Source organism: Lynx rufus, unplaced genomic scaffold, assembly GCF_022079265.1.
Source record: "Lynx rufus isolate CCGP_SWC_20201006 ecotype Redwood Valley unplaced genomic scaffold, mLynRuf1.p SCAF_7, whole genome shotgun sequence".
Taxonomy (NCBI): Eukaryota; Metazoa; Chordata; class Mammalia; order Carnivora; family Felidae; genus Lynx; species Lynx rufus.
In genome coordinates this window covers 134516962-134530733 of record NW_025814889.1, presented here as the reverse complement: position 1 = coordinate 134530733, position 13772 = coordinate 134516962, and the positions used below count along the sequence as shown (strand labels likewise).

General features: G+C 56.1%; 1 protein-coding gene across 4 annotated transcripts in view; it reads right to left on the bottom strand.

Moving 5' to 3' along the window:
• Positions 1–13772, bottom strand: part of ZC3H7B (zinc finger CCCH-type containing 7B) — a 61374-nt gene that overhangs the window by 14084 nt on the left and 33518 nt on the right. For all 4 annotated transcript variants that reach the window (XM_047064954.1, XM_047064955.1, XM_047064953.1 and 1 more), the window contains exons 6-13: positions 13665–13745; positions 12814–12870; positions 6335–6377; positions 5369–5562; positions 4699–5020; positions 3676–3734; positions 2750–2849; positions 1145–1306 (exon numbers count right to left, since the gene is read on the bottom strand). In XM_047064954.1, coding sequence (XP_046920910.1) covers positions 1145–1306; positions 2750–2849; positions 3676–3734; positions 4699–5020; positions 5369–5562; positions 6335–6377; positions 12814–12870; positions 13665–13745 — 1018 coding nt within the window. The remainder of the gene's footprint in view (positions 1–1144; positions 1307–2749; positions 2850–3675; positions 3735–4698; positions 5021–5368; positions 5563–6334; positions 6378–12813; positions 12871–13664; positions 13746–13772) is intronic.

The following is a 13772-nucleotide window of genomic DNA, read 5'->3' as shown; positions in this document are numbered from 1 at the left end:
CAAAGTCTCAGTTTCCTCACGTGGAGTTGTGAGGAGCGTGATGGTGCGTACAGAAGGGTGGCACGATAAAGCGCTTTACAAGGTCGTGATTGTTCATGCAGTGCCAGGTAGACTGCGCCAAGACGCTTGGTCGGGAAACAGAAGACCCCAAATAAGGTATGTGCCAAACGTCCGTCAAATACTGGCCAAATCCACATGAGCCAGAAGTGAGGAAAATGACAACATAAGCAGCTTTAAAAGCTACTATTGGGGCGCCTGGGTGGCGCAGTCGGTTAAGCGTCCGACTTCAGCCAGGTCACGATCTCGCAGTCCGTGAGTTCGAGCCCCGCGTCAGGCTCTGGGCTGATGGCTCGGAGCCTGGAGCCTGTTTCCGATTCTGTGTCTCCCTCTCTCTCTGCCCCTCCCCCGTTCATGCTCTGTCTCTCTCTGTCCCAAAAATAAATAAAAAACGTAGAAAAAAAAAAAAAAAGCTACTATTATCCACTCTATGTTAACTGACTAGCATGTAAATAAAAACCTAAAAGTGATACTGAAAAAAAAATAAATAAATAGGGGCACGTGGGTGGCTCAGTTGGTTAAGAGTCTGACTTCAGCTCAGGTCATCATCTCGCGGTTCGTGGGTTCAAGCCCCGCATCGGGCTCTGTGCTGACAGCTCGGAGCCTGGAGCCTGCTTTGTATTCTGTATCTTCCTCTCTCTCTGCCCCTCCCCTGCTTGTGCTCTCTCTCTCTCTCTCTCTCTCTCTCTCTCTCTCTCTCTCACAAATAAATAAACTTAAAATAAATAACCAAATAAATAAAAGCTATTATTCATCAAGCCCTTTACTATGTGCCAGTCTTAGATGCTTTATGTGGATTCTCTCCACATCTCTCCAACAGCCTTTGCGACCCTGCAGTGACAACCACCACTCTCTGTGAACTGCTTGACCCTCCCACTCAGTAGGGGCTCCAGCTGGAACGGAACATCTCGAATATTCCCACCAGTCTGTGGAGCTGTCGGGGTGGGGAGCTAGACGCTCACTCTGGTGTGGGATTCATCCTCGGTGAACGGCCACCCGTCTACCCGTGATGAGGGGCAGAGCCCAGGTGGGCGTGAGAGGAGCGAGGCCCCGGCTGTGCTGCCCACCCCTGCCGCAGCCCACCCACCTTTGCACAGGTAGTAGGAGCCCACAAAGCTGGTCTTGGTGGGCCGGGGCCGGATCCGCTTCCAGGTCTGGTCCTCGGAGCTGCGGAGCCGGCCAAGCAGGGTATCGCGCTTGCACTTGTGCTCGAGGCCCTCCCGGTAGGTATAGTCACCCGCTCTCGGGCCTGTGGGTACACGTGGACAGAGACGAACTTCAGATGTAGAAATGAAGGCTGACAGTGGATGGGCCCAAGCCGTGGGAATTGGACTCCTGCCTAAAAACACACCTCCTTCACCTGGGCTTCCTGCCAGTTCCTGCCACACTCTTCCTGGCCACACGTTCCCTGGAGGCAGGTTGAGGGGAGGCCCCCTCCAAAGCACCCTTTCTAAGGCACCCAGCCCCCTTCCTGACCCTCCAGTGAGCCAGACATTTTGTGTTTCCCTAGAAGGTATCGTGAAGACAGTACCTGGCAGAGAGCAGGTCGGCCCCTTTTTGGTCCTGCCCAGCGTGGCACTGCCCCGATTCACCCTCCCCCGCCCTGCTCCCGCCAAGTCTTCTGACGCAGAGCCTCCTCTGCCCTGACAGTGAGGAATCAGCCCTTGTGGGGACCCCGAATGACCTGGCTGTGCCAGCACCAGGTGCATAGCAGTTCATGGGGCGTTTGTCAGCTTCTCGGCACAGGGGCAGCGGGCGTGTGGACTGGGGAGGCAGTCCGAGGTCCTTGTGAGGAAGAACTTCGGCGTGGGCATAGCCATCCAACAAGATGGCGCTCTGTTCCCCACCCCCGCAAGCCCCTGGGAACTTTGGTGAGATGACTCTCATGGGTGACATGTACGTGGCAGGGGGATGAAGGGGGACATCTTGTAGGGGGTAGACGACAGCAACTAGACAACCTCTAAGGTCCTGTTAACTCTAATACCCCTGAGACAGAGAATTCTAGACTGCTAAGATTTTTAACCCTGGCATCCTAAGAGAGTATCCCATGAAAACTTCAGGGCTTCTGGCAAATGAGTCTTAGTCTAGAATTCTGAGATTCCAGGCGTGCTGAAAATGGTCTCTAGGCATTGGGCATCTATTCCAAACTTCTGTAGCCTCCCTTGGATTTGGGAGCTGGGGATTTAGGAACCACATTTCCCAGACTCCTTTGCCACCTGGGTTCCAGGCAAAGTTTGCATTCGCCAAGGAGATGCAGTCGTGAGAAGCGGACCAAGAGGTGGAGGTGGAGTGAGGTGTGGGCCAAGGTGTCCCTGCAGCAGCCGGCGGGCCTCCACTCCATGGCCAGGAACCAGCCTCCGGGCTGTGGGCGGCTGTGGTTCAGGCCAGAAGGTCCAGCGGCCCCCCCGATCGCTGTGTGGAGCAGCACAACCCGACTCTGGTCCTCAGCCTGTGGAAGAGCAGCCTAGAGGCCAGTGGAGCCTCCCAGCTTCCGCTCCTCCAGCCCTTCTAGCAGTTTTGAAAGCCCAAACTCCCATGTTCTATGCCATCCAAACTCCCCCGCCCACCTGCTTGAAATACCCGGCGGGGATTCTGTTTTCCCATGCTTCTGACGGGTACACGAGGGTTCTGTTATTTTGGGATGTGATACTCTCCAGGTTCCCAATATCTCTGGACAGAGGGGTGACATTACCTGTTTTAGGGTAACAGAGTTGGCAGGCCTGCTTGAACTCGTGGGTGGCAGCCAAGGGGTTCTTGATGAGCAAGGCGGTGTTGGGCATGGAGGGCTCTGGCTGGGATGGGAGGAGGGTGGCCATCTTGGGCACTGGACCATGGCCAGAGCCACCAGGGCCAGCCTGGGCACCAGAGGCTGGGGACTCCGTGACCGCCCCCCGCAACCCACCCAAGATCAGAACTGTAGCCCAGTACTACCCTCCTATTTCTCCTACCCTCCCAGGCAAGGAATTCCTTGTAACATGATCCAAGAATCTATAACATAGGGATCAGAATACCCTAGTGGGGGTACACGGGTGACCGTGACCTTGGCCCAGAATCTTCCTTTGAGCAAAAGCCCAACATGAAAGCAGAGAAACAGGAATGGCCCGACTGGGACCTGTGCACATGCCCTCCCCACTCCCAGCCTCTATCTCCCAAGCCCCCAACACATCAGCAGCTGGGGAAGGAGGCAAGACTCAGAGAGGTTAGGTTATTTCCCCAGGGCCACACAGCTCGTGTCTAGGCTGAGGCCAGAGTGCAGAGCGCAGGCTGCCTGACACCTGCTCAAGTGCTCTCCTAAACTCAGAACCTGGCTGAGTCCCGAGAACAGGGGTGTTACGAACCCCGGAGAAGTTACTTAACCCCTCTGAGCCCCAACGGCCTCTTCTGTCGGACAAGGGTTGGGCCGTGCCCTCAGCTCACCCTGCCAGCAGGCGGCTCAGTCCAGAAGGGCTAGGAAGAGACCATCTCTGGCCCATCCATTCTGAGGGTGCCTCTCCTTGGGAGATGCAGTACCCCATCTCATGCAGAAGGCTCACCCCTACTTTCAAGCCCACAACCACTTCCCTGCTGCCCCTGGGAGGGCCCAAAGTGCCTGGTTGTGGATCTGGGCCAAGTACTCACCGAGGGGGCTGGTTTCTGAGTACCACTTGGGGGACGATGGTCCTGGGACTTGGTTTCCTCTGGGCAAGAAAACACAGGGGTCACCTGTTCTGCTCTGAAGGGCGTGAGAAGCCCTCTGAGGACTTCTTTGTATGCATTTCTAACTTGTAGGAACCCCCCCAGGCCACACATCCACTCCTAATTTGTGCTGATCCCCTGACTCTACTCTCAAGACCACTGCCCAGGAACAGAGAAGTGTCCCAGCCTGCACATGTCTATCCTGTGCTTACCTGCTGTGGTCCCCACTGCCCCTGGGAGAAAGCCCAAGCTCTCAGCTTGGATCAAAGGTCCTCTGACACCAGCCTCAGGTCTTCAAGGCCCTTCCCCTCTGGTTGACTACTCTGCTTGTCAGCGAGTCTGTCCATCAGGCAGGCCTGTATCCTACTGCTCTTTTAAGACCTTCTCCTTCAAGACCTCGCTCAGCCATTACCTCCTCCAGGAAGTCTCCTCTGACCCCAGAGCTGAGAGAAGCACATCAGTGCTCCTGCAGCCTCATGGATCCCCAAGGGATTCATCCCCTGGGCTAGGTCCAACTGTCAGAAAGCTGGTCCAGTAAGGGCCCAGACAGGTCTGCTTCCTCTCTGGGTCCCTGGCACCCAGCTCAGAGTGGTGATGAAGGAGCTTGCAGGCTCGCACTGCTTCCCCCAGCCTCAGGAATATCCCCATGGGATCCTACCAGCCTGCCCCAGAAGTCTGGGCAGAGAGCAACATACTGCAAGTCTGGAGTCCTGGATTCTCCCAGCTCTGCTGTTTGATCTTGAACAAGACACCCAACCCCTCTGGCCTCAGCCCCACACTGTGCTGAGCACTGCAGGAGACACAGCAACTCAGAGGCCATTGTGGCTCTGGACCACAATGGGGTGAGAGGGCCTGGGCTTTGGCCGAATAGAGCCATAATCCTGATTCCAGTCTCCAGAGATTGGCGATGTGGTGGCACTTGAACAGTCAAGGGGGTGGGGGTGAATGTGCCCACCCAGGTCTCACCCACAAAGGAGTTGGGCTTGTCCAGGGAGCCACGGGTCGACCCAAAGCTGTCGAGGGCATCCAACCGGGTATCCGAGTATGGCAGCAGGTCGAGGGAGTCCAGTGCGGAGCCTGGGGGGTCGAGGGCATCCAGCACAGAGGCGGCCAGCTTCTTGGAGGGGTCCATGACGAGGCCAAAGGAGGCAGGGGGCAGTGGGCTGGAGACGGGAATGGAGCCACCCACTACAGGTGGCAGCAGTGGGGTCCCACCGGGAAACACGGGTATCAGCTGGGGCAACTCGCTGGGCACGCCGCTGCCAGGCAGGCCTCCCTGGACCAGGGACTGCGAGGTGGGGAACAGAGGGAGGGGTTGGAGGAGAACTCGACCACCCAGGCCTGGGCAGAGACAGGCACTGTGGACCCCAGGCAAGCCAACTCCTCTGTGCCTCAGCCCAGAGCCATCCCACGAGTGGAGCTAAGGATCTTTGTGGTCCCTCTGGTTGTGTATCCTAGAGCTTCAGGTCTGTACCCCAAGCAGGTCCCTTTCCCTCCCCAGGCCTCAGTTTCCCCAACTGTGACATGGGAATGGGACCCTCCCTCCACCCCTTGTGGGACAGGTGATGAAGGTGCTGGGGCCCTGGGGAGGGGGAGGGGATCAGGGGAGCAGAAGAATGGGGGCAGCAGGGCTCACCAGTGAGTCCAGGAGGGTGTCCAGCTCCGGACCAAAGACATCCCCGTCGGAGAAGTCGTCCAGGCTCTCAGTGCCAGGGAGGGCCCTGCTGCTGCTGTCCAGGGGGGCCAGCAGGTCCAGAACGTGAGGGAACAGGGGCATTGTGGGGGTAGAGGGGAGGGGGGCCGGGGAGCCTCGCAGGTCCACGTAGCAGTCTGTGGACGGGAGGGAGGGTTCAGTAGCTGCAGGGGGTCCTGCTTGGTGGGGGGTGGGATGGGGAGGTGATCCAGGGCCCTAGGGTTCTCCTGCAATACCTTCCCTCCTTTCCCTAGCTCCTGTCAGGAATCCTGCCTGTCCCGCCCACCTGACCCCATGCCTGGAGGCTCAGTCATAGTGAAAGAAGGCCTCTACAAAACAGGAGAGGGTCCTTCAGTCCTACAATATCTCTCCAATGGGCCTGGCCCAGTGCCTGAATATTGTCCCCCTGGGCTAAGCAATGCCCTCTCTAAGGGACACTTTTTAAATGTGACTCTTGGGGCGCCTGGGTGGCGCAGTCGGTTAAGCGTCCGACTTCAGCCAGGTCATGATCTCGCGGTCCGGGAGTTCGAGCCCCGCGTCAGGCTCTGGGCTGATGGCTCAGAGCCTGGAGCCTGTTTCCGATCTGTGTCTCCCTCTCTTTCTGCCCCTCCCCCGTTCATGCTCTGTCTCTCTCTGTCCCAAAAATAAATAAACGTTGAAAAAAAAAAAATTTAAATGTGACTCTTCCTGGAAGCCAGTGAGGAAGAGAAGGGGTCTCTCAGTTGGGAGAGGGGCTGGCCTGGAGTGGAGGACATGAGACCAGTGTTACTTTACTGTGTGGCAGACCCCCCACCCTCCTCTCCCTGAGGGGGAAACCCCAGGGCAGGGAGCCCTCAGGCCCAGGCTGGGAGCGTCTGAGCCTTCCTGGGGTCCCATCTCCACCCTGTCCCCTCAAATCAGGGACACTACCTGTTTCGATGTCATCTATGGACCCCAATCCATTGGAAGTTCCCTGTGGGAAGAAAGACACAGAGGGTCAGGCAGACATGGGCTAGGAAGTCCATGGTACCTCCTCCATGGTACCTCACCTCAGTGACCATTGTTGGTAGTTTTTAAGTTTACTTATTTTTGAGAGAGAGAGAGAGAGAGAGACAGAGACAGAGACAGAGACAGAACACGAGTGGGGGAGGGGCAGAGAGAGAGGGAGACACAGAATCTGCAGCAGGCTCCAGGCTCTGAGCCGTCGGCACAGAGCCCGACACGGGACTCAAACTCAAGAATTGTGAGATCGTGACCTGAGCCGAAGTTGGGCACTTAACCGACTGAGCCACCCAGGTGCCCTGGTATTTTTTTTTTTTTTTAAGTAGGCTTCACACCCAGTGCAGAACCCAACGTGGGGCTTGAACTCACAGCCCTGAGATCGAGACTTGAGCTGAGATCAAGAGTTGGATGCTCAACTGACTGAGCCACCCAGTTGCCCTATTGCTGGAATTAAGCTCGGGTCTGGACAGGCAACAGTCAGGAGGCAGGAGTCACACAAGTCTCACATCTGCCCTTTGCTGGAGGAGAGCCCCGGGCGGGGAGAGATATAACCTCTGAGCCTCAGTTTCCTTACCCATCACAGCATAGGGTCCATACCCCGGGCCAGGTGGCTAGGATTTTACTGAGCCCTCCTACACCTGTGCCCTGCGTGGATAGTTTGCAGCTCTATGACAAAAGTGCCACCCCTCGAATCACCAGTGTCACTCCCCCAATTACAGCCCCAGGCCGAATGAGCCCTGGTGAGATTCCACTGCCACTGGTGGACCTGCTGTTGGAGGGAAAGCTGGGCCTGAGCTTGCTCTGTGGCCTTGCCAAGTTCCTCATGCTCTCTAGGCCTGTTCCTTTTTCTGTGGAGTAAGGATAATACAGTCGCCCACCTTCTAGGACAGTTAGAAGTTTGAAATCACTTGACATTTGCATAGAACTCAGAACAGTGCCTGACACACAGGAAGTGCTCTCTGTGTCTGTCAGGAGGCTGGCCTGGGGGGCCTGGGTGTTTCCGCTCACCAGCCGCCACATTCTGTCCCCACAGACTCGCCTGCCGCATCGTCCCTGCCTGGCGTCCCCCTCTGGCTGTGGCCCGAGTCATTTCTCGAGCCTGGCACATCCTCCCCTTCCCCAGCTGGGCCCCTGGGTGACCCCACGTTCTCTGTGCACCCACTGAGGGAAGCAGGGGGACCAGAGCCTCACTGCTAGCCACGTGGCCCCGTGGATCTACAGTGGCGCCAACAGCAACAAGATTTACCCAGGGCCCTGCCTCACGCCAGGCCGGGCCCGCAATTTACAGCCAGACAAGCTCAGCCCTAGGTCCAGGTGCCCTGAGAGGTGTTCTCCCCCACACAGAGGAGACATTGGTCCAGGGACGCGGCCACTCCGGGGCCAGAGAGGGGCTGTCTGACCCCAACCCGGGCACCTGCACAGAATACCTCCTTCTTGTGCCCTGGAGCCTGGCCCTGCACGGAGAAGTTGTGCCGTTCAATGTCCGGGGCGGGGTGGGGGTTGGCTGCACAAACCCAGAGCTGCCGTGCTGGGTCACAGCTGCTACTCCCACGGGAAGCATATGAAACACGTGAGGTGGGGACAGAGGTGCCAGAGGAACGTCTCTAGGGACGGCCGTGCGTCTCCCTGCTCGGTGCTGTCCACGGCTCGCCGGGGCCCCTGCCAGCCACCCAGCTCCAGCCCATCATCTCTCCCTGCCCCTTCCTGCTAGGGACACTCAGGTAGCAACGAGTATGGAGCGCCTCCGCCCCGGCGAGCCTTGTGCCCGTGGCTGTCACGAAATGGCAGGCCCTGGCAGCTCTCCGGGAGGTGGAGTGGCCACCTCAGATAAGGGTGCGCTCAAGACCTGAACCAAAACACAGGCCCGGCTGTAGCGCCCGGCTTCTTCCGAACTAGAACTAGTCTTGTGGCCTGGGATACGCGTTTCTCTCTCCCGCCGCTAGGCCTGTGCTCGAGCTGTGTCTCTGTCTTTGAGTTTGGCTCCCTCCTCCCCAACCAAGGCTGCCTCGCATTCTAATCTGTTCCTAGAACTCACGGCCTTCCTTGTGTCTCGCCCTTCACGCTGCCGACGGGAGCGCTGGTACGGACCCTGTGCCTGCCCGTGTCATCTCCAGGTCGTAAGAAGCTCCCGGTGGCTGCAGCTCATGAGTCCCCACTGCCGGTCACACACGTGGAATGACTTACTGGCTGAATGACTGGGACTCCTGGGCTGGGGACCCCTGCCAGGATCCCCGCAGCCAGGCTCACACACGGTGTGTGTGTCAAGCTTCCGGGTCAGGGGATCTGGCTGGAACGTTCCCCCCTCACTACTCTGTGGAGCCTTAGGCCACCGTGTGTGTACATATGCATGTAAGTACGTGGCTCTGTGTGCGTGGTACGTGGACACAGAAGCGTGTGGATGTGACTGGGCGTATGCACGTGCGTGTGTGCATGTGGACACGCGCAGCACCACGTGGCCCACAGAGGCAGGATCTGTGGGGTCCACTCTGCTTGGGCTCCTCACAGACCCCGACCCCCATGGCCAGTCTTGGCCCCTGTGCACGTGGTGGGGGCCCCAGCACGGTTGCGGGGATGGTTTGGCAGGGGCTGGGGTGCCCAATGCCATGCGTGGCACCATCGTGGTCCCCTGGCTGCAGACTCAGTGGACACTGAGGGCAGGCCCTTGTGGAGCCGGGCATCCCTGACCTGACTCCAAAGTGGTGCCAGGCACAGGCACTGAACAGAGGAAGCCATGGTCCTGCTCTCAGATGAGCTTGTCAAGGAGCCCACACACACACACACACACACACACACACACACACACACACACACACACACCATCTGGTGCGTGAGGAGGAGGTGAGGAAGGAGAGGGAGGGCAGATCTAGACTGCAGGGGGCCCTGAACGCCAAGCAAGAGTATCCGGAGTTATTACTTCTAAACAGATGCTTTAATTAATAACCACTGAGGGTCTCCATGCTGGGGAGAGACTCATGAGGCCTGGCTGTCAGAGTTCACCCTGGGGGACAAGAAGGGGAGGTTAGCCCAACCTGGAAGACTGGGATGTGGCCTTAACCAGGGCAGTCACTGTGGGAAGAGAAGGAAGGAGCAGGGGTACCCCATCACGTACCTAGCCAGGATCACCCCAGAGTAGTCCTTTAAGGTACAACATGTCACTATCAGCAGAAAACAGAAGGGAGCCCCTGTTGCTTGAGCTCTAGGAATGAGGCAGGAGCCGCTGATACCCAGAAACTCTGAATCGGATTTGCCTGGGGGCTCCTGGGTGCCTCAATTGACTAAGCGGCTGACTCCTGGTTTCAGCTCAGGTCATGATCTCTTCATAGTTTGTGAATCTGAATCCACATCAGGCTCCACACTGATCAGCGCAGAGCCCGTTTGGGATTCTCTCTCTGCCCCTCCCCTATCTGCATAGAAGGAAGGAAGGAAGGAAGGAAGGAAGGAAAGAAGGAAGGAAGGGAGGAAGCTAGCTTTAAAAAAAAAAAAAAAAAAGAAAGAAAAAAGAAAGATCTGCCTGAGTAACTCCCTGCCTCCCTAAACCCTCTAGAAGGAGGAACGAGGAGCCCTGCACAGTCCCCTCTAGCCAATATGGCCTCCTGGCTGTTCTCCCCACACACTGGGCACACTCCTACCTCAGGGCCTTTCCACTAGCCATTCCGTCTGCCTGGTCCCCCAGACCTCCTCAAGGCACACCCCTCACCTTCAGGTTTTTGCTCCAGTGTCTCCTCACTGAGGTCTTCCCTGCTCACTGTTTAAAACTGCAACCCCTCCCAATTGCCCCAGCATTCCCCAGCCCCCTTCTCCACAGCACTTATCACTTTTTATTTGTTGTCTCCTCTAGTTAGACTGTAAGTTCTACAAGGGTGGGGCTCCTTGACTATTTCTTTCTCGGCTGTATCTCCAGTGCCTCAGTCAATTCTATGCTGGGCACATAGGAGCCCTCAATAAATCCCTTCTGAATCAGGAGCACCCGAGTGGCTCCCTTAGTTAAGCATCCAACTTTGATTTTGGCTCAGGTCATGATTTCCCTGTTAGTGGGATCTGTTTGTGTCAACAGAGCAGAGCCTGCTTGGGATTCTCTCTCTCTCTCTCTCTCTCTCTCTCTCTCTCTCTCTCTCTCTCTCCCCCTCTCTCTCTGCCCCTCCTTGCTCTCTCTCTCTCTCAAAATAAAGAAATAAACTTAAAAAAAAAAAAAAGGAAAGGAAAGGAAGCAAAGTATCATTTACAAAAACAAAAGAAAAACGCCCTTACGAATCAATGAACTGAATCAATACTCTTCCCCTCCAATACCTTTCCAACACTCCTGGGACAAAGACTCACCTCACCAGGGGGTAGGTGGTCTGGCTTCTATCTAATGTTCCAGCCCCACTAGTGCCCTGCCTCCCTTCCTCTGGGTTCCTCCCATACTCTGAGTTCCTCCAAGCCTCAGGGCCTTTGCATATACCGCCCCATCTGAAATGTTGTTTTACCAGCACCCCATGCGCTGCCTACTCTGCAAACTTCCGGTCTCATTTTAAAGGTCACTGATGCCCAGTCTAAATCAGGCCTCCCTATTCCAATGGCCCATGGCTCCCCACACGTTGTCTTTACAGCTTTCATGATGGTTTGTAACCAGAAATAATCAGGCTAGTGTCCATTCGACCTGGACTGTGAGCTCTTTGAGAGCAGGAACCACGATTGTTTTCTTTTCCATGTACCTACTCCAGGCTCAGTGGACTCAGACAAGTCACCCAACTTCTTGGTTTCTCCTTGGTAATAGGGGTAGGCAGTACCTCCCTCAAGCAGTGTGAAATTATTTGCAATTGTTCAGTCAGTCAGTCAGTCAGTCAGTGCTATAGTCTGAATGTTTGTGATATGTTCAACGAATGTTAAGTTCATATGCTGAAATCCTACGCCCCAAAGTGATAGTATTAGGAAGTGCGGCCTTTGGGAAGTGATTAGCTTGAGGGTGAAGCCCTCATGAATGGCATTAGTGCCCTTATAAAAGAGACACCAGAAATCTCCCTTGCCCCTTCTGCCATGTGAGGTTCCAGCTAGAAGGTGCCATCTGTGAACCAGAAACCGAATTTGCCAACACCTTGATCTTGGACTCCCCAGTCTCCAAAACCGTGAGAAATGAATTACTGTTGTTTATAAGCCACGTAGTTCACGGCAATTTGTTAGAGCAAAATGCTATAGCTTTTTTTTGAGCATCCAGCATGTGCCAGGCCCAATAGTATCTGGTTATGATCCACAAGGGGGGCTGTACGGGCAGATCCACACTGGTCTCCCTCAGCACCCAGGAGTCCCAAGGGCAAGGATGTGCCTAACTCAGCTATGTTCCAGCTCCCAGCCCAGGGCCAAGAAGGGGTCCCCTGGGAGTTTGCTGAGTGAGTGAATGAAAACCCTTAACGCTAAGAAGGCAGGCGGGCCTGCTGCTGCTTTGCTGTGGGATGTTGGCCAAGTCCCTTCCTCACTCTGTGCCTCAGTCTCCCCTTACATACAAGAAGGCAGGACACCAGCCTCCACCAGCGCTCTTAGAGCCCGTCCCTGGTCTTCCAAAAGGCGTCGAAGTCTACCTGATCATGTGTGGTGAGCAGTGGGAGAGTCCAGTGTGTGTGCTGGGCCCTGGCACCGCCCCGAGGGTGAGCCAGGTCTGTTGGTGGTGGCACAAGGGTCTTGGCCCCGAGGCGTGTGGGCGTCCCAAACCCAGGGTAATGCTGTAGTCTCAGCAGTTACTGCTCCTCAGCTCCCTCAGGTGCCACACTCCTCTGGGTATACTCCCCTGTTCTGGGCGAGGGACAACACCCCTGTTTCACAGCTTTAAAAACTGAGGCTCAGAAGTGAAGGTTCTGCTCAAGACCACAGCTTGCATGCTGTGGGAGTCTCAGGTGTGAGCTCTGACCCCCACTTCTGTGCATCTCCCTGGCAGTTGCTTAGGCAGGGGTATCGGGAAGGGTCTCAGTGGGGGGTGTACACTTGAGCTGGGCCTTGAAAATGAAAAGGCAGAGAAAGCAGGGTATGGAGGAGGGGAGACATTTGAGACCCAGAGGCCTAGATGCAGAATGGCCAGTGAGGAGGAAAACAGCGAAAGAAGGGTGGGGGTGAGACTTCCCTGCCCATAGTGGCCGCGGCCTGTCCCCACACTTTGCCCCTGTGGTCACAGGAGGCCCCTCTTAAGAGGTGGAGGTGCTGTGCATCCCAGAGGTGTTATTAGTCTCGTCCAGGCCCAGGCTATCAGCCAGGTGCATGGCTCACATCAGTGGGGGCTGGGACAGATTGAACCCAGCCCTTCAGTCTAATGGCCCAGGATCCACCGCTGGGGGCATGATACCCCAGAGAGTGAATCCAAAGCTCTCTTGAGGGATGAACCAAGATAGGTTGATACTGGGGGCAGGGAGGGAGGCCTGGGGTCCCAGCCCCCATCCTACCTGATCCGCCAGGCCAGCTGCAGTGCCATTACTAAGCAGAGAAAATGTTTCCAATTCCTGCAGGGATTAGAGAGGTGGGAAGAGATGAAGGTTCGGGAAAGATGCTCAGGGTCCCATCAATTAGGGCAGCTGGCATCCATAGTGCCCTAAGGCTCCCTGCCCCAAGGCCTATCAGAAGTTACCTGTTCTCTCTCTGGAGCAGATTTGGACGTTTTCTTCCTGTAACTGTGACCTGGCAGAGGACGGACCTCCACATACATGCTCCTACTGTGTGCCAGGTGCCACATCAAACATTCTTTGATTTTGATGATCCGCCCAGGAACCCCCTGAGATGGGCATAATTATCCCCATGTTCCAGATGTAAAAACCACAGGGGGGGAAAGAACTAACTTGCTCAAGGTCACAGCAGACTCTAGAGCCGTACCCTCTCCTACATGCAGCTTCCTGGCATACAATAGGTGCCAAGTGAATAAGTGTGGATCTAAATGAGCCAAATAGATATCTGCACCATACAGAGGTTATGTGAGAACATGAGGCGGAAAAGACACCGGTGTCATCTCAGGCCATCTCGGGGGTGCTTAAGTCGGCCAGGCCAGGGGAAGGAGGAGGTGTTAGCAGCTGGTGTCTAAAGTGAATTGGAAGCTTTGACTGTTCTCTCATTTTTCCGAAAGGTTCTGGAAGTCAGTCCAGGGCTTTCGGCCAACAGAGAGGGAAGATCACCTGTTATCATTCCTCTCTGTCCTGGCCTGGCCCTGGCCACCCTCCCCCACTTCTCCCCAGAGGTGCCTGGGCTCCCTTCAGACCTCCCCATCTCCACCCCCGTGAACTCCCAGCACCCAGAGCCCACCTACCTGGGGCCTCTTATACGCTTTCCGAACTCGAAGCCCAAGCTTCTGAGCCAGCTCCTGACCAAGCTGAGTTACGCTCTCATCCTGCAACAGCAAGACACAGGGTGGAGG